The sequence below is a fragment of the Rissa tridactyla genome, chromosome 4 (genome assembly GCF_028500815.1).
Source record: "Rissa tridactyla isolate bRisTri1 chromosome 4, bRisTri1.patW.cur.20221130, whole genome shotgun sequence".
In the NCBI taxonomy this organism is placed as follows: domain Eukaryota; kingdom Metazoa; phylum Chordata; class Aves; order Charadriiformes; family Laridae; genus Rissa; species Rissa tridactyla.
Genome location: NC_071469.1, coordinates 34216927 through 34241232, shown reverse-complemented (window position 1 = coordinate 34241232; position 24306 = coordinate 34216927). Strand labels below are relative to the sequence as shown.

The window sequence follows — 24306 nt, the reverse complement described above, 5'->3', positions numbered from 1 at the left end:
GTTTCAGGTGAGCCTAACATCTCAGGCTGCTGGTGAAAGTAGTAACACAAAGTAATACTAATTCATTCATAGCATAAAAACACGGCAAGCAGAAAAATTTTCTTACGTTTGGCTTTTTTCCTAAATCACGTTAAGTTGACAAAATTTAGTTCTTGAACTTCCACTTTCATTTTATTGTGGACCTAGTTACACCCTGCCTCTCTGCAAACTTCCTTGTCTGATTTCTTCAGAGGCAAAGATTTATCTGCTTAAAAATTCTCACTGAACACCTCAGTATACATCCTTCCTTTCCAATTACTGATACTGATATTATTTAGAAATTACCAACAGTGCTCCTTTTGAATACGGGCAGTTGGAGGAGATCACAGTTGAACTCTGCAGATCAAAGGTAACAGGAGCTGATAGAAATACTTCTTAATGAGAAATACAACAACGAGCCAGAAAGGATATTTAAATAGTCTGCAATCTACCTGGCATTTAAATGCATAAAATTAAGGAAGAAGGTCTTGTTCTTCATGAGCTCTACCCTAACTTTCCGAAAAATAACTGCCTTTCCGGTGACTGCTTGCAAATTGTCACTTATCTGGATCAAATCAATCAGATAAGTAATTTCTGCTGTAAATGTGCGCAAATTAGAGACAGCGCACAAGTAATGTCACACTTGCAACTCTGGTTGAATATTTTAGGCAAATGACAAAAGGCAAGGATTTTTCAACGTTTCTTGTTTGGAAAGTTTTTTGATTAAGTAATCTGTTTTTTCATATCTAAAAATCCTGTGTAGTTCCTGGAGGAGATACAGAGAGGTCGCTAGTCACTTTTTTGTTTGTTCATAAAACAATGATTGCTAACACGTAGTAACTTAACAATTTATCTTAAGAAAGGGCACTTTCTACTTGCCTGTGGGAAAGGATCAGCTGATGCCAATAACACATTTTCTGGTTTGAGGTCACAATGAACAATATTTTTGAAATGAAGATGTCTTAAAGCAACAAGGATCTGTGAAGAAAGAAATCAGAAAGAAATTCAGTTTTGAATGATGTAAATTTTTTTTGGTTTTATATTGTTTGGACAATATCGGTGATCAGAGAATCAAGGACCACTGTAGAGAAAAACAATCCAACAAGAATGTACCTTTTACAACAATGTCTACAATGGGAAAAAAACAAAGCACAAAAATGTCAGCTATTATTTGCTGTGCCTCATTTTCTTGATGTTTTACTGTCTGAAATATGATTTCTTCCCCCTCCAAAGACTTCATATCCTAAACACTTTTTTTCAAAAACTGGATTCTAAGTATTTGTTTACTTTTTTTTTTTGTGAGAACTTTGGATGCAGGGACATTTGCAAAATGACCTTCCAGATCTAAATTCACTCAAAAAATTTCACAGAAATATTATGTGATCCATTTTAAACTTTTTCTTGAGGAGAGAAAGCATAAGGAGCCTTGCATGAATTTTTATTCCATTCCACACACAAGAACGTGGCAACAGAGCATAACAGAAATTTTTATCCTATTCCTGTGGCTTTAATTCCTTTCCTTGTGTCTGGTCAGGGGCTGGCAGAATTTCCCACTATATTAGAGCGGGGAATGTCGAGGAGGCTGAATGAACCTGGGAAGGCAAGAAACCAAATTCTGAAGCTGGTGGCAGTTTCTCCCATGAAAGCCTAAAAAATAGGGAACCTACTACAGTCTACCCTGAATAATAAACTTCCACCACAACACTGTTGTTCCTGCTCCTTTCTTTTTTCTGACTGCTGAAACGTGGACTGCTCTGACTCTGGGGCAGCTCACTTCTCAACTGCGTATCCAAATGTAAATCAGTATTACGGGCAGCCACAGAAGCACTATGATAATGTGACAACAGGAAGAACAAAAAAACCCCAACCCAGATCACACTGTTAACAGAAGTCATACAGGAAACCAAACTAATTTAATCAGAGGTAGTGCTGAGATCCAATCTCAGCACAGAAAATATGCACAAAAGTGCATAGTACGAACTGCAATGGTTAGGCATCGGGCAGCTCAAGAGGCTCAGATTTCTTTGTGTAGGTCTTCGACAGTTTGCTGTTAGTGCTTTGCGTCCATTTCTTGTGCTTAATTCTTGAAGCATATGAGAAACTGTAGCTTGATGGCCCTTCCATCCAGCAGCCAGACAGCTGTACACGTGTCTAGTTCTAGGTCGTCTTAATGGTTTACGACCTACCAGACAATGTACACAAAGCCGTCTGTACCATCCCTGATATTACAATTCAAGCTTTCATAAATCAGACAGGTAAATTATGCCAAAAGCAAAACATAAGAAACAGTGATAATAATTGACCTCAAATCTCCTTCTAGGTCTATAATTAATTTCTTACCTGAGTAATTAAAAACTTTGTTATTCTTTCTGGCAACCTGCCCTTTTCACTTGATAAGATCATCTCCAGCATGTCTCCATGGAGTTTTTCCATAACAACAAACACTCTTTCCGGTGTCTCAAACATACACTCCAGATTTACAACTCCAGGATGGTGAAGATTCTATTAAAGATAAATACAGCACTTGAATAACATAGATTTCCCAACATGATTACTAGGTTTTGTCATTACATAGCCAGTCTTCACACCTTCCTAAACCAGACAACATTTCACTCTTTCATAATTTAAACTGTGTGCCTAATCTGTCGGCAACAGGCATGAAATATCTAGGGAGAGCATAGGAGGATGGATGAACTTCAAATAATTTTAACAAACATACATGTTCCTTATTGTGCCTGGTGGTTAAAACTGCAGAAACTGTAATTCCTAACATTAGATTCCCAATATATTTGGTCTTGGCTATTTATGCAGATTAAGCAGCAAAAATACTAGTAATTTTTGCAAAATACTAGTGATTATCAATTAAAATAATTATCATATTATCTGATATTTATAGTAATGTATAAATGGAGTTAATATGGTAAAAAGAATAGAAAAATACCTGTAAAATTGCAACTTCATTACGAAGTTGACTTTCCTGTTTAGTTGGAAACCTTAGTTTGTCAATTATTTTAATGGCAACATCTCTTCCTGTTTTACGATGTTTTCCTGCATTAATAAAAGAAAAGGTCTCTATCAATTAACATGATTAATTCTGAAAAATGTTCCACTTCCACTGGATTGTACAAATGAACACAACCAAGTAATTCTCAGAGCAGGTTTACAGCAAATTAAGTCACGTAAGTCATTAAAAGTTTTCTGTCCTTTCCCTTCTTCCTACCCTTTGACAAGAGAACTTTTCTCATAATCATCTGACAAAGCTGTTTAAACGTGTAAGAAACATACAAATGAGAAAGCAGGCTCTGCATTTCAAGAATATAGATGCAAAGTTAACTTTCTAATATATATATATATGCTTGTTCGTATACTTAAGCTGCATTGTCTGTAACTGGCAGGTTGGAGGCTTAGTCCTTCAACAGTAGTTCCAGACTAGCAAATAAGGAAATAGGTGATTGCCTTTAGGCATGTGAGTGCATGTCGCAGGTTTATCAGACTCACAGAGATACTTCAGTGAGAAATTTGTAGTTAGTTCTCACTTCACGCTGTCTCAAACAACAGCTGTATGTAGATACAGCCCCAAAAACTGCTGAAAAAAGGGAGGAAAACCAGGAAAAATTATTAAGAAAATAAACCCAAAGAAACAATTCTAACAAACTACTGAGAAACAAAGGAAAAAAGCTCACAAAAACATGCCAAGAAAAACAGCAGGAAGAATAAAGTATACATTTTTTTCTTCTTCAGTTATAGTTCTCGAACACTTTTCCGCACTTACAGAGAAGATGAAGCTATTAATATACACTGACCCACTACTGGGTAGAAAACTTCAAATTACAAAATGACTTTGTCAACAAAACCCAGTTTCATTGTTTAATGAATGCTCCTTACATGAAACAATGGGAGCTAATTTCTGTAACAAAACATTTCAGAGTCCAAATACTTTCACCATTCAAAAAATTTTCTATCTTAAATATAAGCGTAAATGACACCAAAGCCTTACCTCCATAAACAATTCCAAACTGTCCTGATCCCAATACCTCATCTGGGAAGATCTGGTATACAGTGCTAATATCCTGTTTATATAAACACAACAAATATTAAGCCTTGAGAAACAAAATTTGTATTTCATTTGCTTTTTCTAATGAGAAGTAGCACACATTTACTATAGTACATTTCAAAACATATTATCTGCCAAAAACATTCATACAAGTTTTCTTAAAAGCCACGTTAACTGCAATTGCTGTAAAAGCTGCTGCATCTTTGACAGGTTTCAGCTGCTGCCATATTCCAGGCAAGTAGCCCTCGGTGCACAACATCGCACTTTATCTTTGTGAAACGTCATGATGAAAGTAGATATGGAAATGAAGAGGGTCTTGTTAGCAACGTTCTACCCAGATGTCCCAGGATCCCAGATCTAGGAATTGCTGCTGGTTTTACCGAAAAGGGAGAAATTACAAATTTAAAATGTTCTTGCAAAAGTTCCTATGTCAGCTCACATCAACCACGGAAATGCAAGTGGTTTCTTAGTTTATAGAAAGCTTTGTGAGTATCAGCAGTTCTGGGCTTTGGCTGTCTGTGTTTGTCCACTGAGAGGGGTAAAATATTCCATCCGTGCTGGAGAGGGAGTCTCACATCTCGCTGTTTCTTAGTGCCCAAACACAGGCTAAAGCACAAGCTATTAGCGGATTAATTTCGGAGACTCAAACAAACCTCAAATCTTGAAGCTCAGTTTCATTTTCCTGGTTTTTAACCAGCAGCAGATACAATGAAGAGTAACAGAATGCCAAGGACTTGATGATAAAGTCTGTCTTGCTTTTTCTTAGGAAACAAACGGACACATCTTTCCCTAGGATTTTTCCGGCAAATACCAGAGCCGCCCCAAAGCTATTCTGGGCTGCAGGCAGTCCTGTTTATTTCCTTTGCCCCCGAGACAGAAAACCAGTGGTGTGACCGCATGCCCTGTGTCTAACAGTCCTAGGTAAAAGAAACCCAGACTTCTTTACATGTGCGCAACAACATGTGTAACTCTTCCTTCGGACAGAGCTTCATCTCTGTACAACAGAGAATAGCTGATCTCTCAGTGACGACAGGAAACAGTATATTTATCAAGGATTGTGATTGGCTTTACAAAGTCCAGCTGACAGAAATCCCACGAACTAGTAACTCCTACAGCTCACTTTTTCTTTTGGTAATTAACTCCCTACAAGGACACGTAGTTACATTCTGTGTTAAAAGAAATTACCCACGTGTAATTCTTGCATCTCAAGACAAGGTGCCATGAAGACGATTTTTCTCAGAAGTTCGCAAAGCTAATTGTTTGTTAATTTCTACAAAGTAAGTCAAAAATGGCTGATGGGAACTCCTCTCCAACATTCCTCTTTGCCAAAGAAATCAATGACTTCGCAAGCTTAATCATAGCACGTCTAGCACCAGCATCCAGAGAACACTCACCACATTTTCTTGCACTTGGCAGTTTGACACAGAAATACTGATGGATATATCCCCTGGGGAAGAAAGTAAAATATACTTTAGATTGCTGTGCTTTTAGTTCAAACATGTGGTAACAGGAAATGACATTTACATTACATCAATATCTACTGACAGCTCTAGAAACAGGACCAATTAGGTCAGCTTGTTCATCTAACAGCCAATATAAAATCACACCAGCCCACAAATACGTGACTTCAACAAGTTTTGTGGTGCATGGTAAAGAACAGAATTATAGATTTCATTATTAATTTTTAATAGAGGAATCTCTTAATTCCCATTTTTAACCTTACTATTGTTTTTTGTGCATTCTTTTTTAGGGCTTTATAGTTCATGCAAATAACGTAACTGCAAATAGGGTAAACTGGTTTTATTCAGTGAATGTAATAATATATTTTTTATAGTGTTATCTACAGAGTATTTGATGCTCTTCACGTCAATACACATTCAAACTGGGATATGTACTGTTAAAAGTAATACACATTTCAACTGGCTTAAGAGACATTATTAAAACACATAATGGAAATAAAAACTTGCACTTGTGCTTTAATACAACAAATATCAGATCCAAGCTCTACAAAATCAGAGTTTAGGATGCTAACATAAGCATTTTGAACTGTAAATCTATTGAGGGGTTCAATAAAACCTGAGGATATGCCTACTGCTGAGTGTATCACACAAAGACGTCATTTTCAGGAGGAAAGAACGGTTCTTTGGAGCATCGCCACTTCTGTCTCCTACCTCTGCCTAGAATTTCTTAGTATGGATTTCAGCCTCAATCAACATCAGTGTTCTCTACTATAAAGCCCGTACTACACTCTGAAGACACTCACTCCTGCCCATCAGCACCTTCCATTGTTGCCTAAGTAGCATGAGTAAGTTCTGCCCCGTGTGACTTATTCCCTTGTCCTTTCCTTAGGAACAGAATGATTTTGGAATGGAATGTTTCAGTTACATAGAGGCCTTTAATCACTGCCAATTTGTTTTCAAATGTATGTGCTGTTTTGTGTTTACCTGAAAAAAGGCAGGGACAAAGACTTTGAGCAGAAGACAGAAGGTTGCTGTCACCCTCAGTCCCCACAGGAGCTTGTTCTAAAGGTCTCAGATGACCTCAATTTTCGCATAAAACCCCCAAAGATAACTACTAACTTGTAAAGAAAATTTTCGAACTTCCCAAGAGAGAAGACAGCTGTCATTCTGGGTACAGCATTTTAGGTGATTTATTTAGCTATGCTGGGCTCAAACCAGGGGCACTAGGCAACTAGCCTGATTGAAATGACACCCAGAATTTGACACTATTTTATGCAGGAACCCAGTCGAGAAAGCAAAGGATGGAACTGATCTAATCTGATATGTGAGCTGTTGTGCCTGGAGACGTAATGCCACAGCCTGTTGTATCACTTTGTTTCTGAAGGGCTTGCGGTCTTATTAGCATCTCGCGCTGCATTGATAGCATCCAGACATCAAGTGCTAAAGAGGGTATTTATCACAACAAAAGTTCTAATCCAAATTGTGTAGCCATACCCAAATTTGCTTTACACTAACTAGGCTGAGTAGGAGAAGCAAAGCAACCACAGCAGCACATGGCCAGTAGTGGGGAATTGTTTCCTCTGTGCTACTTTGTTATCAGTCCCTGAGCTAGATTTAAATGAATTTCATGTTTGGTTTGCATAAGCTGTCATCTTTGCCAGAGAATTACCCAAAGGTACGTAAATTGGAGGCAAAGATATATTCAGTCTTTTTGGTCCTGCGTAACATCTATGCCTTGTTGTGCTTAGAACAGCTGCTCTTCACACTTGAGTTCACTTCATCTCAGCATGGGACAAACTTTGCGGCAGTTGTATGGCCAAATGTGATGAAAGGGAGCATATCATCTATGCTGCAGTGACCTAAAGAGTGAAGAGCTGCTTCTGCAGATAGCTAGAAACGTAAATGACAGTTGTGATGGGAAAAATCTATCAGTTCCCAACTGGAGCTCAGAAAACTTCATGCCTCTGCACAAGGACGCTATTACTCATGTCAGCAACGCAAATGTGGATGAGATGCCTTATAAATAGAACTATTTGCTCGCTAACAAATCTGCATCTTGTATGTTAATAGAGACGTCCTAGTATAAACTGGAAACACACGGGTGAGAAACTGTGGCATTTAAAATAATGTGCAGACAGGTGATATGCCATGACAGAACAGCCTTTACTAGCTGTGCAACACTTCCGTTTTGACGTGTGCATAAGATTGAGTAATATCATTTGTGATATGACTCTGCTTATCTGAAATGGAGGAAATGAATAAACTTACTGTGTAGGCTGGGTCCTGACCCAGTTGATGCCCCTTTAGGGATGACGGGCATCAGGGCGTGCTGTATTGCCATCTCCCACATGCGCGCCACATCGATGCCAATACCACTGGTGATAACACTGTTATTCAGTGGGACACTTGAGAGGATTTCTATGTTTTCTCCAACATAATAGACTATATTTGCTGTGCTTATTTCAAAACAATGAGGATTGGCTCCTTGAGGCAGTAAAGTGAAAGTTTTTGCAGGTTCCAGAGACAAAATTTCAGACAATGGGATCTCCTAAATGAAAAAATGTATCATTTTATATGTTGATAATCTTGACACAGAAAACTACAAGCATAAACTTTATTTAACTAATTTACGATATTAGCTGTTGCTTTTAACCACGTGCTTCTTGTAACCTGAAGCTCCATGACACTGAGGACTGTTGATGGTAAAATACTAAATGTTTCTCTCCAAGACCAAGTAGAACTTTACTTATTTAATTAAACTTATCGAAGAGAGGAGCGAGGTGCCATCAGACAGTAGCAGCACCACCCATATATCAACAGAAATACACTAGAAAATTAAACCCTGTTGAGTCCTTATTTAATAAAATGTATTTGAAATGAATTATTTGCAGAATAAATCTATTCAACATGAAGATTACAAATCCACATTTCATATAGGTGTAAAGTTGATTGTTTCATCTTGAATAACACTTATGGCATGTTTCACTGACATATTTCCCCGAGAGGAAGGCACATGAAAAAAAATAATTCCATTACTAAAACTCATTGCAGTAATGCCTAAGGAGTTTAACTGCCTCAGATAAAATGATATGAGCATTAAAATAATCTTTTACCATCAAAATCACAACATAGGGTCCAAAGGACAGAATTTAAATAATATATACGATACCTAATTGTTTGGAAAGACTCTGTATTATGAATGACAGAATGTCAGATGAGTTTCGTGCCAGAATTTGTCGTTGGTACTGAATTGCCCCTGTATAAAAACCTTCAGTTTCCACAACATGTATTTTACAAGTCCCCGTTAGCTGACACCTTCCTGATCTGAGACTCGTTTGTGAAAGGCAAAACACAAATATGCAGCTTAAATAATGAAAACAAACATAGATCAAAGTTAACCTACTAGTGTACTTGTAGTAAGTATCTACTAATCCAGCAAGTCAGTCATTATATTCTGCTGGCACAAAAAGAGATTGAAAAATATTCCTTACTTTGTAATATTTGCTTCCAGTATCATTTTGAAAAAGTGTGATGCATTTGCTGTCCAGTCTCCAGTAGTGTCGCTTCCTCTGCAATGAAAAACAAGGGGAAAATCCTTCTAGCGTTTTCCAAGTAAATTAATAAAATGTTCATTTCTCAAAAGCATCGCTTCCAAAAGGTTTCATTAAGTTTGAAAAGATCAGTTCTGAATGATAAGGATTCACTTGCTATTACAAGATTTTTATGAGGACTTCATATTTAAGTTTAGGATTTATAGGGCCACCCTCTGTTGTTTTGGTAATAACCGAGCTCTGTTCAAATTGTTCACATTTTAAAAATTTAAAATGTCCCTTTGTTGTCCGCATTACATTCAGCACAATTTGCTGCTAAAACAATTAAACTTTCTTTTTCTATCAGTTATAACACTCCAGCTCACTTTAGAAGGCCACACACTAAAGTCATTACTCCTGCTGACTCCAGGTCAGACTGAAAATAACTTTTTCCTACGCTAAATCTATTTTACAAAACCCTCAATTCACCTAGCAGTAAGATATCTAGGAGACCGCAGCTGGAAGGTAAAGCTACTTTCCAGAACCCCTAAGGTGCTAATATTATTTTTTACTTCCTTCAGAATGTCTTCACATTTGGCTGCCTGTGTTAATGCAACTGACACATTCAGATATTTTTTTGTGTATTTCAGCTGTCTCCCGTTTCTTACAAGCAGTGCCAGTCCTCAGTTGTGACATGAGTCAAGACATTAGGAATGACAAATACTGCAAAAAAAGCCTTATATGAGTGACTGTAAATTCTCAGAGTATTGTTAGGATTTGATTCTGTACTATCACATAGTACGTACTAAGACAGGAAGAAAGGTCTTCCTTCACATTTCTTACCAGTGTGTCCTTGCTTGTATAGTGAACCATCCAACCCTCCTTCATTACTGTGCTACTTCTCCTTTTTGTGTGCTTCACAGATTGTACCACTCTCATTAATGGAATATTGTTGCTGGTTGAAGGGCTTAAGAATAAATCAATAAAGGCTTTTAAAAAGAAGATAACTTTGGACAAAAAGAAAAAAATCTTTTAAATCAGAATATACATATACATCCAATATCCACATTTATATTTATCATCGCTATCAGACCTGGACACTATTTTATTTTGTCATTCCAAGTATCTTGAGATTACAAAGAAAAAACAATTGTAATGCTACATCAGGAGAAGGCACACACACGCACATACACAGGCACACACACACACACTCTCTCTCCCAAAAATATTCCTAAAGATGAGCTAAGAAAATGGGCAAATGACTAAGGCCTCAACCAGGGTGTGGGAGCCACAGCTCAAGCCTGTGCTATGCATGATTCAGAGCAGTACTTGATCGCGAATCTCTCATAATCTAAGTAAACACTGCCCATCAGATTACTGTCCTGTGATCTTCCTTGGGTTCAAACACACAGTGGAGTTATGAAGGTTTACAGAATAAAAAACGCATCAGCTGACCAGCTGTGTGTACCCTGGCAGGGCATAGCAGAGAATCTGCTGGAACCTCTCAGAGAAAGAGGTTTATGCTAATACATTTTATCCTCAAAGACCTAAAGCAACATCCCATTGCCGTGCACTCTGGGGTATGCACACTGAAACTTTCCACGACTCGGCTAACACACAGTAAGTCGGGAAGGCATGGGAACTTGACAGCATGCCTGATAGCACCACCAGATAACATCTGGAATATCTAGTTGGAGAGGTTTAAGACGCCAAGCCCATCTTCCCACTTTCCTTGCTGTTGGAGTTAACCATTCCTAGAGCAGATTCTGCATAATGGACTATGGACTCAGAATCTGCTCAATCCTAATCCTAATTGCTAAATTATTTCTGGCAGAACTTTACGTGGAGATGCTGCATTGTACGTGAAAACACAACACAGAGACCTCATGCATTCTGCCCTGCTGGCAAAGCTATTGGTGCAACAACTCCAACAAAAAAGGGCAGAAAGTGCCCAGGAAAAGAATAATATCTGAAGTTTCCACAGTTGTTCTGACTGTGGGTGTCTGCAGACGGCCCTGCTTCACTATAACGCATCCTGGAATGAAATAACTATAACCAATCCTGGAAATAAAACATTTTCTACATTGGCAATTTCCAATGAAAACACAGAACATGCGCTGTCTTAGAGTGTCATTAAGAGTGTAACACAGAGCTAATTTTTTTTTTTTTGCCTAAAAATGATCAAATGAGCTGCAGAGTCCCTATATAACTATTCTGGTCTGTACTGACAAGATATTAAGTTTTCATGGGCTTTTAATAGATCACTTAAAAATAATCCATGGACATGGAGACTACCCTCACAAATGTATTATTGCATACATTGCAAAGGTATTACTGGAAATACAGGGATGCCCCTCAACTAAGTAAAACACGTACCTTGGTTATCAATGTTTTTATTAGTTGTAATTGGGTATTTATATTTTTTTTTTTAAATGACCAGGCATTGTACTTTTAGTTGGGAAAAAATGCTTGGGAAAATAAATTTTAAAAATTGTTCTTTATTGCTCACGCACAAATACAGTTTCACATCATAATCTTCATAAGAGAGCAGATCTGTAACAATTACTTGTGCATCAGTTTTCAGTTGCTACTTCAACTTGACAGTAACTTTTAAGTTTCTCATAAGTTCCTAATGCATCTATTAGTGAAGCAATCTCACTGCAATTTCAGAACCGCCACATATCACTAGCTCTCTCCATTCTCAAGGAGTGAGAATAGGGTCCATATAGATTCCCTTAGGCATGACACTTCCAAATAAATAGAAAAGAAGATGGAAGGTATGTTCACCTGATCATCCTGTTAGACTCATCATGATCTGGATCAGCATCCTGCATTTCCCCGTTGTCACTATGGCATCCTGTCATTGACATCTCAGAATCCTGAGCTATAGATTCTTCCATGTCATCTATAAAACCACTGTTTCTTTCACTGTCATTGTCGTCACTCCCTTCTTCCATGACCACGTCAGACTCAGCTCCAGGACTAAGGAGATCTGGAATATAAGTTCTGAAGGTATTATCTGAAAACATACAATACTCCAATCACAACATCCTGACACATTTTGAGCTCCAGGAAAACTCAGGTTCTCTTTGGATCTGTCTCTACTCGGTATGTATTGGTGAAGTGTGGTCTGCAACCAGCCATTCAGAAAATCACGACTGAAAACTGTAAATGCATCAAAGCAAAATACTTTCAGAAATACAACTTTCTATTAAAAACATCAAAGTCAAGGCAGAACTTATCCATGGACTCCTATCAAACATTCTACAATCACGAACTTTATTTCTGAGATCTGGCAGATTTTCTATACAGCTTGAGTATTGTGTACTGGCTTGATGGCTGTTGACAGGCTACAGCTGCAAACTGATGCTAGGATAGCAGTAATTTCAAAACTAGGAATTTTGTAATATGATGATGACATGGCGATGAACTACTGAAATAACTCCCAAGACAATTACTTACAACGTGAACTATATTTTGGGGGAAAAAAGATACTTCCTTTGCACCAGTGTTCCCTGTGAAGGCTGCATAATATGGCACAGTAATCCATAAGCTTTAAACTTACTTACATAAGGACTTACTTTACAAAAACAAACAAACAAACCCAAACCAAAATAAAAAAAATAATAATAATAAAAAGGCATTTTGTTAAAACTCAGCCTGCTGCTATACAGGCTGTGATCTAACATGTCAAAATCATCGGTACTGTCAGATAGGAAACACACAAAGAATTTTTCTGGGATGTTTGCAGTGTTTTAGGAATTTGAAGTAAGGTAAAATCACATAGAATACACCAAATATTATCATCAAGAAACTGTTGCCTAATTGTGTGGAGGAAGGTTTCTTGACAGTCAATGTAGAGGGTGCTCCAAAAGAAAAAGCAGAATGAACTGGCTGACAGCAAAACGTTATGAATTGATAGCATTTCACTCAAATTGGAAGTGCACAGCTGAAAGGTTTGTTCCCATGTACAGTAGTCTTAAAATGTTTGGGTATAAGTTACTGATTAAGAGACACATCATACTTCATCTCTAGCAGAAACAGTCATCCAGTCATGAATGACACTTTACAGTGCAAGGCTCTCTCTTTGCTATTTGTACAACACTTTTAAATCTCTATTTTTAATAAACCAAATCACTTAAAAATAACCTCCCACATTTAGTGCCTAATGTGTTTCTTAATGAGACCATACTTGGAATTTTGTTGCTTCAGCTCTTCCTTCACTTACTATTCTGGGGAAGATGCATCACACAGCAGATGGACAGAGTGACAGATACTGTATTTATTTATTAAGTTTGAAAATAATGTGAACCAAATTACTGTAAAAATAGAAATGAGATACCAGGATGAAATTGCCTTTGATAATCCTATGGACCCTGCATCAGTCATTTAGGATACACAATTAAGAATTCTACCGTGATGCCATGGATACTATACTGTGGATATTATTTGGTGGGGAAAAGCCAAATTCTATAAATTTTAAGAGTACACTCGGAGTAAGCCTGGTGTACGCGTTCTCACCCCAAGTGGCCTTGCACAAGCTTTCCTCACTCAGATCTTCCTCAGACAAACCATCACTTCCCATCAGGCTGGCATCAGTCGTGCGTAGTCATGCAAGTCAACAAAAGTAGTGTGTTGCTTGTGGGGCAAAGGCGGGGAGAGGGCACAGAGGGTGTGTTGGAGGGATGAAATACAACTGCCTCAAATAGAAAGAGGGAACTTCAAGGAATAATTCAGAAACAAATGTAAATTTTGTTCATTTAGTCGAGTTGTCCAGAAACAAGGCTTGCCTTCCTGTCTGCTCTTAAGGCTTTTGATCAATCATGATTTGCACATCTCGCTACAACTGCACTTATGAAGGAAAAAATTTATCATTCATAAACAGATTTAGTTACTTTCTCTGACTGCAAATCCCAGGGAAAACTCTATACTGTTATCAATGGAATTAACATAACATGCATGTTTAGCTCTTAGATTTGAAAATCAAGCTATAAACTTCCATAAGCATTGTTACCTGCACTCCTGAAGAAATAGTTATGTTATGGGATGGTTAATGGTTAAGTGAGCTATAAATGGTGTAAAGATTAAATAATAATAAAAAAAATAGTAGTGACTCCAAGGGTCCAGTTTGAGGTGCATCAGAGAGGAACACGCAGTAGGATTACAACATCAACCTTCTAGAAAATCATGCAACTTATCATGTTTCAAGTTGGATACTCGGCATCTGAAATATTTTTGCCTACACTAATTGCCATGAAACAGAAAAACAGTCACACTACTATGAGAAATACTCTGAAAGATATTAGTTAACATTCCTAATTTTGAAAATTCTTGATATCTCTTCAGTAAAGTAGATCCCCAATTTAAAGTTTGAAAAAGTACACCTAATAAGGCGCTACTTCATTAACTTCAGAAGCAGTTTAGCCTGACAACTTAACATGGTCATATGCATTAGAAACTGAACACTTTACCACACTTCTCATTCCCTTATCACATAGAAAAGTGACATTTTCAAGGCAATCAACAACTCATCTACAACCACCCTTTTTTCTCCAGTACCGTCTGTCAAGCCTACCCATACATTCCTATACTTGACACGAAACCGACAGCACATGTATGGGAAAATCGGCAGATACCCAAGCTTTTATTTCTGGCAACTGATATGATTTATTTTTACGCCGACAGTAAGTGGTAGAATTTTTTCCTGGAGGGCCTTCCCAGTTCTTCCAGGTATACTTTTCCTTCTCAGGAAGATTATCCTAAAACAAACACTTTTTTCTCCCCCCAGATTAAAAAAGCAATTTTGTGCTTGCATCTGAGAGGTGAGTGCCAGCTTCTCATGCGTGTAGCTTTTTGCTTTATTCTGGCATGCTGCATTCAACAGGCCATGATCACCCAGCCGTTTTGCTGCTGCCACCAGCTCTGTGAAAGTGACTCCTATTTGGAAGACACGTGCTCAGAGTTGATGGCGTAAATCCTACCACTCGTAGGGTTCCTCCCACACTTCGTCTTCGATGTTCAACAGAAATATCGCAGAGGAAAGGCCACTCCCAAGCAATGGAAAAATGTGTCTTAGTACACATCACAGTTTTACCTTTTTATTTAACTGATGGCTTAAACAATGACAGAAACATTAACGCAACTTACCTCCATTAATGGCAACTTCCCCCAGACAGTTATTTGGCACTTTAGGAGCACAGCGTTTATGACAGTTGAATCTACAGTCTGTTAAGAAAAAAAGCAATACAGGAAAATTATTTCTCTTTTTCTGTGACACAATGATATTTTTTTCCTGCTATCCAGACTATAAATGTTGAGCCCTATCATCTCACTAGTATAAAGTTAACATGTCCAGAGAGCGTTCCTTAGCCTGGCTGTGTGCCACCTGCCTGCGGATGGGACAGGATGAAGATGCCAGAAGCTGCAGCCAAAGCACATGCTCAGCCCATCTAGGGGAGCGATCGGGAGACCTGTCTGCTTGGCTGGACAGCCAGAGCTGCTTTTCCAGTGAAAGAAAGAGACTGGGCCGCAGTACACCCACTGCAGCTTACGTGACTGTCTACAAATCAAATGGTGAAGACTGAAAATTGAAACAGCAGAACCCGAGCCAACAACTGTAAGCGAGAAACTATTTGTTCTTTTCATCGCAAAGCAACTTTTAGGCAGCTTTCAGTGGAGGGTTCCTTCAATACCTTCCTTATTTTCTAGATACTTTCATTTCACTCTACCTTGACTTTTTTTCCTATCTGTAAGCAGTGCTTTATTAGATGTCATCTTAACTGTTTTCTTTTGGCTTATGGAACACATTTTATGTAAACTAAGATCTGTAACTTATTAACACACCTGGAAAAGCAAAGACTCAGGAAGGAAGAAAAATACTAAGGATATCTATATCCTTAAAATTATTTAACTTCAGATTAATCCAATAACCAACTGAGGTACAGCAGTGCTAAACTGTAGGTAAATATTTTTTTAAAAATCAGGTTAATATTTGCTTATGTCACTGGGATTCAAAGTGAACTGAAACAGGCGATGCCTTTACAGAGATTTTGCTTTAGTTAAAATCACATCAGAATCACACCTTAAGTTAAAGGAATGCAGCAACTTTGAATCTTTGCAGGATGTTAGTTCAAAGAAGCAACACAAAGCATACTGATTAAGTCTGTGACAGCTGCTGTTTAGTTTAAAAGAAGGAAGGTGATTTTAAGGAACTGTTAGCTGACGTTATCTAACACCGTAGCACGCACAATGCTTTGTATTTATGGGCACTCTAGCTGGCTAAGGTGAGCCAGTAGTCTAGGCCACCATCCAAGGGGCTTGACTCACTTTGGCACCTGCTAAGGTACACCACCATGAGACCTGAGACCACATTAGTCACACTGAAAAAATGTTCGTTTATATTCTCATATAAGCTCATCTTATTTTATTTCCATTACAACTCCCCCCCAGACCCTGAACTGCTGGGACTCAGGCACATGCATCAATTTAAGCATAAGACTTTCTAGCTGGGAAACAATGAAGATAGAACACAGTCCTTCGTGTTAACTATTCTGCTTAACTGCCTGTGAGCACGCACCAACCTCGTGCCAAATACAAGATATTTTACACCTCGATGAGAAACATGCGAGCTACTGCAGATATACCGCAGGGTAAGAATGAACGCAGCCAGCTCCCGCAGAACAGCAATTACTGTAATTTTGACTCCAGCTTAATCCAATGTAATTGTACATGTGCCTACACCTAGACAGTTTAGTGAGGAAATCATGAGTAAGGCTACAGCGTAACTACTCAAACGCTAATTTACTGATTTTATTATGCTTAGCTTTTATGTTCCTAAAGGGCGTTTACTTACCTTTGCACTGCAAACCCTGTCTAAAAAGCCCTTTGAGAAGCTTCTTACAGTACTGGCAAACTGTTGGCCGTGTGTAAGAGTGGATGACAAAAGTGTGAGGCACTTTAACCTTGGACATTAAGATCTTGTCTAGCTGAATAGGTCGTCCAATGTAGGACTGTGAATTTGATCTCTTCTCTCGCCCAGTGAATGATTCTGACGGTGTCTTTTGCTGTGAAATACGTAAAAAGAACATTGGAAATAATCATGATGTATTCATTTTTAAAAGATTTTCATATTCACATATACTCACCTCAAGAACAGTAAGTCATATGTCATAAAAAGTAATGTAAGTGCTTTTAAACACTAATAGAGCGTGCAACATACCCCCTTCTCAGACTGCTTTTGAAAAATTGGAATGGTATCAAACAATATCTTTGCCAATGCTACTATCATACTTTTCACATTGTGGCTGAAACAGGTTTTTATTTAAAAAAAAAATGATTTTTTTAATCAAAATGAAAGTACTCACTAAATATTTCTCAGAAAAGCATTTTCTGTTCTGATAAAAACACAAGCCATTTTTACCTCTCTTATTTTCTGTTTTATATCAAAAGTAACTTTGAAAGGCTGTATTTTATGTATAAACATTAAGAAAATTATTACTTTATTCCATGTACGTGCAGGTTTTTGATAGAAAACAGAGCAGTACTTTCCAACCCATTTATTTATAATTTTTGCTATCGCTAACCTTACCACATTTAGATTATGCTCAATAGATCACAATAGGTATTTAAATGCATATACATATATATAAAAAAATAAAAATATGTACGAAGACACAGAGTCTAAGGTATCTAATCAAAAGAATTCCTGAAAGAAAAGAGTTACCTTATCTTCTCTACTAAATTAATTTAGATGTAAATATGCAAATTACCCCAGAAAACAACTGACCCAGAAAACTGCCTTCTCCTAAGAATTGCACCTGAGAAACAACCAAACTACACCCATTGCTAACATGGAAAGGAGAAAAAAGTGACAAGATGCAGTCTGATCATTTAAAACTCGGCATCTTCTTACCACCATCTGCAAATAATCCGATAACTGAAGGCTAGGAAATGAGTCGTTCCCCAGTGAGCCTGCACTGTTCAAAAAGTTGTAGTAGCTGAAACTTCAGATTGGCCTAACTTGAAAAACTGTTGTTTCAAACTAATAATGTTATAGGAAATCCTGAGAAGGGTGGCTGATTATAATTTCTTGGTCACCAAAATATAAAAATACATTTTTGTATGCTTCTGTCTGAGAATCTTGGAGTAAAGAGGAATTTGAAAGTCATTTTGATGGCAGAAGAAGCTAAGGAGGTCCAGGCTTTGCCTTCATAACGTATTTGCCATAGGGGGAAGAAAAAAGTTTCTTCCTACCAAAGACCAGATAGGTTTCTTGCTGTGAAGTCCAGAATTTTTCTATTGGTTATACTGCAGAACTATCTGTCTTTCCAAAGATGCTGAAATTTCCAAATTTGCTGAACATTAGAGCTACCCTGCTAATTGACAACAATGCCAACATCATATGCTTATCCACTGCGTAAATGTCATCCTGTTAAATCAAGAGAAATATGCAAAATACATTGTATGAGCCCGGCACATGTGGTCACCATAAACAAACTAGACTGAAACAAGTATAAGAAAGCATCTGCTTTTCTTCATCACAAATAATAGGGGAAAAAGTACAGGTATATACTTTGATATTACACGTTTACTTTCTGAGTTTTAGATCTTCATGCTCTGTAAAGTACTTATGTATATGAACAAAAAACCCAAAGCAGTCTCAGTTTAGGATTAAATTTATTTGTTAGTTATCAATATTGCTTGCCTAACATTTCCAAGGCAGATTGCATTAAGTCTTACGAAGTCCACATGAGCAGGGCTTTGGAAGGGAGGGCAGAAGCCCTTCAGGAAGGGAGAGAGAGCCCACGTGTACAGCACAGACTGCATTGCTCAGCTTATGCAATCTACCTGCAAATGACAGCCCTCACTACTTGTGGACACCACAAAGCTCACACAAGGAGCCAGAAATAGCGATGCGGTCCTCTTAGTCTTGTGTGTAGAACAGGGACAATTTTGGCCCAGACTGATGCTACTTCAGTCTTTGTGTGGTGCCTTACAAGTTACATCCCCAACCCTACACTATGGTCAGATACCTAGCTCTGAACGTGCTCTTCAGCGCTCACAACAAGAACAGTTATACGTGTGACATACTAAATTTAAATATAAGTGTTTTCTTTTTGAAGAAAGCAATTCTTTAAAGGTTTGCCTTAATTCTAACCACTACCTGCAAGGCATTAGTCACAACGCTTTGCTGTCTTTGTCTTGAATATGGACGTTTGGTGGACTTTTCACATCTAGTGACACTATTCTCTTAAAATGTACCTTAATTGAAAAGGAGTAAGAATTTCTAAGGAGAAAGAGTTCTGTTGTTTTCTTTCATTATGTCACTAAAACAAATTAATATTTCAGTTTACTGTTCTTACCACTAGACCTATTTCTTGACAATCTTTCTCTTGTCTGAAGTACAAGTGATCCAATATTTCCTAACAGCATGATCCCTCTTCAAACCCTCTGTAATATCGACTAAACTAAATCTACTTTGTACTCTTTGCCTTCGCTTTCCAAATTATTGCCAAATCAAAAATTATTTTGGCAACTAAATAGTGCTAAAAGCTTTAAAAAGTCTAAATTACTTACATTTAGTTAACCTCATGCTCAAAGGATTTTAGAGAGCTGGTGTGGCCCAGTTTTTCCACACCAAATGCCTTGCAGGTTTTAGAAACATCAGTAACGATGAAATGTACTGAGACTAATCTCAGGCACTTACATGATTAACAGAGAGAGACAGGCTTTGCTCCAGCTCTGACCACTGAGATGCGCTCCCTAGATCATGTCTGATCAAATCTCAGGTGTGGTACAGTATGAGTGTGGGAAAAATTATTTGCTATATTTTTTGCTTTTTCAGTTTGATGGCAAGTTTTTCCAGTTTTAATGTATGTGCTTCTGGATGGTTCTGAGAAAATATCAGGTTGGACAAAAAGTGAATTCTGCGTGCTCTACATTGACTCGACCATTTCTGAAAGATAAGAGTTATAACTCATCATACTATCAGCTTTGATCAAATACCGAGTTACCACTGATACAGCATTGGTACTTTTGTTTACTAAACTTGTTTCTCAAAATTTCTGTCAGTCAATGAACAGTTATAATTTTTGAAGGATTTACTTCAAGTCTCACTTCTCATTTTTGTGAACAACTACATTTTTACTGGTAATTTGGAAGTGTTCTCCACAGTTCAAGGGGTAATGGATACTAAACAAAAGATTTACCTTTTTGGAAGACCCACTGCAGAATGTCAGTCTTCAAGACTGGTTCCTACTTTATTTTTTTAACACAATATCAATATTCAAAGTGCTGCTTATATTTCTGTTAAAAATAATATACTGAGAATGACTAACAAGCTCAATAACAAACGAACATGATTTCACCACGTTTACCTCAAAACAAGTGAAAGGAAATAGGTAGGCCTAAACTCACTCCAACTGTTTGTAGAAAATATCTTTCAGCTTCTTCCAGTTACAGAAAAAGTATTTCAACCTTTCGTTGCCATTCTGCAAGCACTGGGCTGCTATGCAGTAGCAACGTAGCACACTGTAACACACCAGCAATTCTTAATTTACAGTGGCTTCAGGTCGAGTAAGAGGTAAAGTTGAGCTTCACCCTTCTCCCATACTCTAGAAAAGACATCAGCAGCCCTGGATCCGATCTCCTGCATGCCCAGGCCTGATACAATGGACTCGTGCTCCCTTCTTTCTTCCAGCCAGAGGGAAGTGACCCTCAGCTCCTGCTTAGAGATAGCAAAGGGAAGGGAAGCTGGTGACAGAGAACTCAATGGCAGCAGCAGGCAGAGCATCACCCACACCCCTCTGGTGACTGACTGATTAGAAGGAGGAATACCTCCTCCCTCTTGTCAATGATAGCTTCTCCTCCCAATAACTTCCAAAACTCCTGTCAGTATCCCTGAACTTTTAACTTCCAGCACTCCCAGCACCAGGCAGATTCCACAAATTAAAGTCCCTGAAAGAAAAGGAAACCAGGAACTATCCTATTTTCACTGCAAAAGCAAGAATCTCTTCCACAAAGCACCTCTTCTTCAGCCGGTGTGCCTGGTTTGTTAGAAAGATAAATTAGTTTTTCCTGGTAGTCAGCCAGACTACTGACTCAGCAAATCTGGAAACTTCCCAGGAAATGATTGCTTAACTGGATTACACCATGGAAACTAACAGCCTGCACGGCTCCAAACACTAACCAGCCCTTTAGAACAATCATCCCAGCAAGGTAATCTATACTTTAACAGCTCAGAATATGATTTTCCAAGTGACACCACATACAAAGAAACTAGTGCAGATATTTAACTGTACAGATGCGCAACCAAGACAGTGACACTGCTCACATCCAGAGACTTCAATTCAATTATGCCTTAAATTATGAAAATATCTAACAGAATCCAGTGTTTGGTAACTCTTATATTTTGAAAAAAAAGTTGTTTGGGTTTTTTTTTATTCCAAGTAGGAAGAGGTGACGAGTTTTTCCACAACACGGGGCATTCTGCCTGACTCTTATTAGCTGATGCCTTGCCCCTCCTTCTTGTTCAATTTCTTCGAATTTTTGGAATATACTGAAGCTACTCATGGTTTATCTGGTGAGCTTTGTTAAAAGCCATTCAAGGGCACAAGAAGTTTGTCTACAGTAGCCAGAAGTGCAGCCATTGTGCAGAACCCTGTCACTGTAGGAAGGAGACAGTCCTTCACGTAAACCTTGCCCAAATCCATTGCAAAATACAGTTAAGAAGCTGAAATAAATAATGATTCCCTGCCAATGGATTCAGCTGTTCTTACTACCCGGGTGAGTGTGACTGTCTTCTAGCACCACATCTATCCCTGCCAGGCAGAGAAATCAAAGGAACTTCAGGGAGATGCTGAAGGGACTAACGGGAAGCAATAAAAGCTGCCTGACTGGATGCAGAGTCAGCCTCCTGGGAACAAAGACAAGGACCAGCCCTGCAATCCAACTGCCTGAAACGCAGAACAGACTGCTGACATTGTCTGACTTCTAAAAGGTTTCAACAGCCCCACTAAAAATTCTGACAAAACTTTACTGAACAGCTTCATGCTCTAGAAGAGTCAGAAAAGAAATACTTCAGTTTTGACATTTGATCATCTTACTTTAAATCATGCTTGTGGAAACATGTTCAAGTCAGTAAACGTCACTCAGAAGAGAACAGGCTACACATCCTATACTCTCCTAAATAAATAATTTTTCAAAATTGTTCACAAATAGGCGCTAAACTTTTGCAAGACTAATATCTAAAAAGTATTGTGACATTATTCCTGTACTTTACACTGAGATATTCAACCTAAAACAACATAGGTACTCCTACAATTCTGAAATGTTTGCTTTAACAAAAGAAACAAACTATCATGAGCTATTTTTTTTTTTAACAATTGGGAAAATGGATGTATATTTAAAAAAAACCAAACAGCAATAACTGTCCGCATGAAGTTACTTTTCCAGTGTTGAAGCATACTTGTTGAAACATGCACTTCCTTCCTATACTATATAGGCAGAGGATAAAGCCTTAATATGTTCATACACAATTTCTTCACAGGAAGCTACTGTCAAATGGGGTGCTAGATATCTCTGTAACCACAGGAACTACTATGTTTTTAATGTAATGCAAATGTTGACTTTCTTTTACAAATTAAACTATGTGACTGTAATTAAGTGAATTCAAGGAAATAAATCTTCAGTTAAATGTACTGAAATACCACACTTAGAATGCAATCAACTGTGTTGTCTTTCGAGGCTTCTTGCACTCTTCTCTTTAAGTCAAGTGTATGAATTAATCCTACAAGCACCATAGTTAGACAGCAGTGGTCTGAAAAACACTTGAGTGTTACATGTGTAAACACATCAAAGAACTGACTCCAGTACAAGCTGCTAATATTAAACTATCCACAGATGGAAATTATTATGTACCCTGTTCCTCCACTCAGACATCAATACCAGCAAACAGCGGTTTGAATGCTCTGTCTGTAACCTGCCTTATTTTGTAAAGCAACAAGAGAAGATTACTGGGTTTCAGCGGTCGTCGTGTGACTACACTAACTTCTCAGAGTCAGGGATTTCCCAAAACAAAAGCCCATTGCTGGCAAAGGATTTGTTAGTGACAGCAGGCATAGTGGGGCTCGTATAGCACAAAGCTTTCTTCCTGCATCTTACAGACTCAACTTCCTTCAAAAATATTAGGTTTAGTTTGATCTTCTATTATGTGCGTCATAATTTTAAGTAATAAACTATTTTCATGTAAGTCTCTTGCACTACTAGAATGCCCACATCATGAGCCAGACCCTGCAGCTCAGTTGTTCCTACTGCACAGAAGTAATTAGAAAGAAAAAAAAAAAAAAGGCACGTACCATGATACAAAGGTGGCATAGCCAAGTTATAGTTCAAGACAAAACTCTTGAGGGAATTGTTGTATAATTCTGGTCCACGCTATCACATATCAATAGTGCCCTTTTTACATAGACATACAATGTCTATGTAAATGCATCCCATTTGACACTGTCTCCACGCAACCCTTACTGAATCGGGGATAACCAGACAGCCTTTGGGCTTAACCACAGCCACTGGTTTGGAAAAAGTTTTTGCACTGGACAAGGGAGGTCTAGACCAACCAGCTTGGCAACGTTAGTCTAAAGGGAAGAGATTTTGGGGGCAGTAGGATGTTACCAATGCAGAAAAAAAAGTTTATCTATTAGAAAGGAAAGCACCATTGAACATGTTTGGACCACATAAGTGGAGATAAAAGATTGTGCTGATTGCCACTATTCCTCAAAATAGAAATCACGCTTTGGGATCTTGTACCATTTCAGAAGACCCTGCACTAACATGAACGATAGGAAAGTAAAATTTGTGCCGCAGGGTTTGCCACTTCTTTGTATTTTCAGTATGTGCAAACCCTTGTGTCAGTACTTAGAAACTCCAAAACCTTTGCTCTGAGTGTATATTTGCTTAGACGTACCATACACTCCTAAAGAATTCCTACTGTCACAGTTGCAGAGCACCTACAAGTCCTCAGTTAAAGTCGTGATGACTTCTACAAAAGATCATAAACTGACAAGTATTATTATTGTTTGTCTTTCCTAAAAACAAAATAGGGAATTTAAGAGCAAGTGGCAATTACCAAAGGAGAAGAACATGAACCTTGCTCCTCTTCCAAGCTGAAGAATCAAATACCCGTAAAACCTCTCCAAGGGATCACAAACAAGTTGCATTCAAAAACATCAGCAGACATGGCACATAC

The 24306-nt window shown here is 38.1% G+C and overlaps 1 protein-coding gene across 2 annotated transcripts in view; it reads right to left on the bottom strand.

Moving 5' to 3' along the window:
- The window catches only part of PRKD1 (protein kinase D1), a 135380-nt gene that overhangs the window by 14560 nt on the left and 96514 nt on the right, over positions 1-24306 (bottom strand). For both annotated transcript variants that reach the window (XM_054198673.1, XM_054198674.1), the window contains 11 exons: positions 16915-17125; positions 15210-15287; positions 11850-12054; positions 9906-10029; positions 9024-9101; positions 7801-8080; positions 5467-5519; positions 4016-4088; positions 2960-3066; positions 2359-2520; positions 898-996 (listed from right to left, as the gene is read on the bottom strand). In XM_054198673.1, the coding sequence (XP_054054648.1) occupies positions 898-996; positions 2359-2520; positions 2960-3066; positions 4016-4088; positions 5467-5519; positions 7801-8080; positions 9024-9101; positions 9906-10029; positions 11850-12054; positions 15210-15287; positions 16915-17125 (1470 nt within the window). The remainder of the gene's footprint in view (positions 1-897; positions 997-2358; positions 2521-2959; positions 3067-4015; positions 4089-5466; positions 5520-7800; positions 8081-9023; positions 9102-9905; positions 10030-11849; positions 12055-15209; positions 15288-16914; positions 17126-24306) is intronic.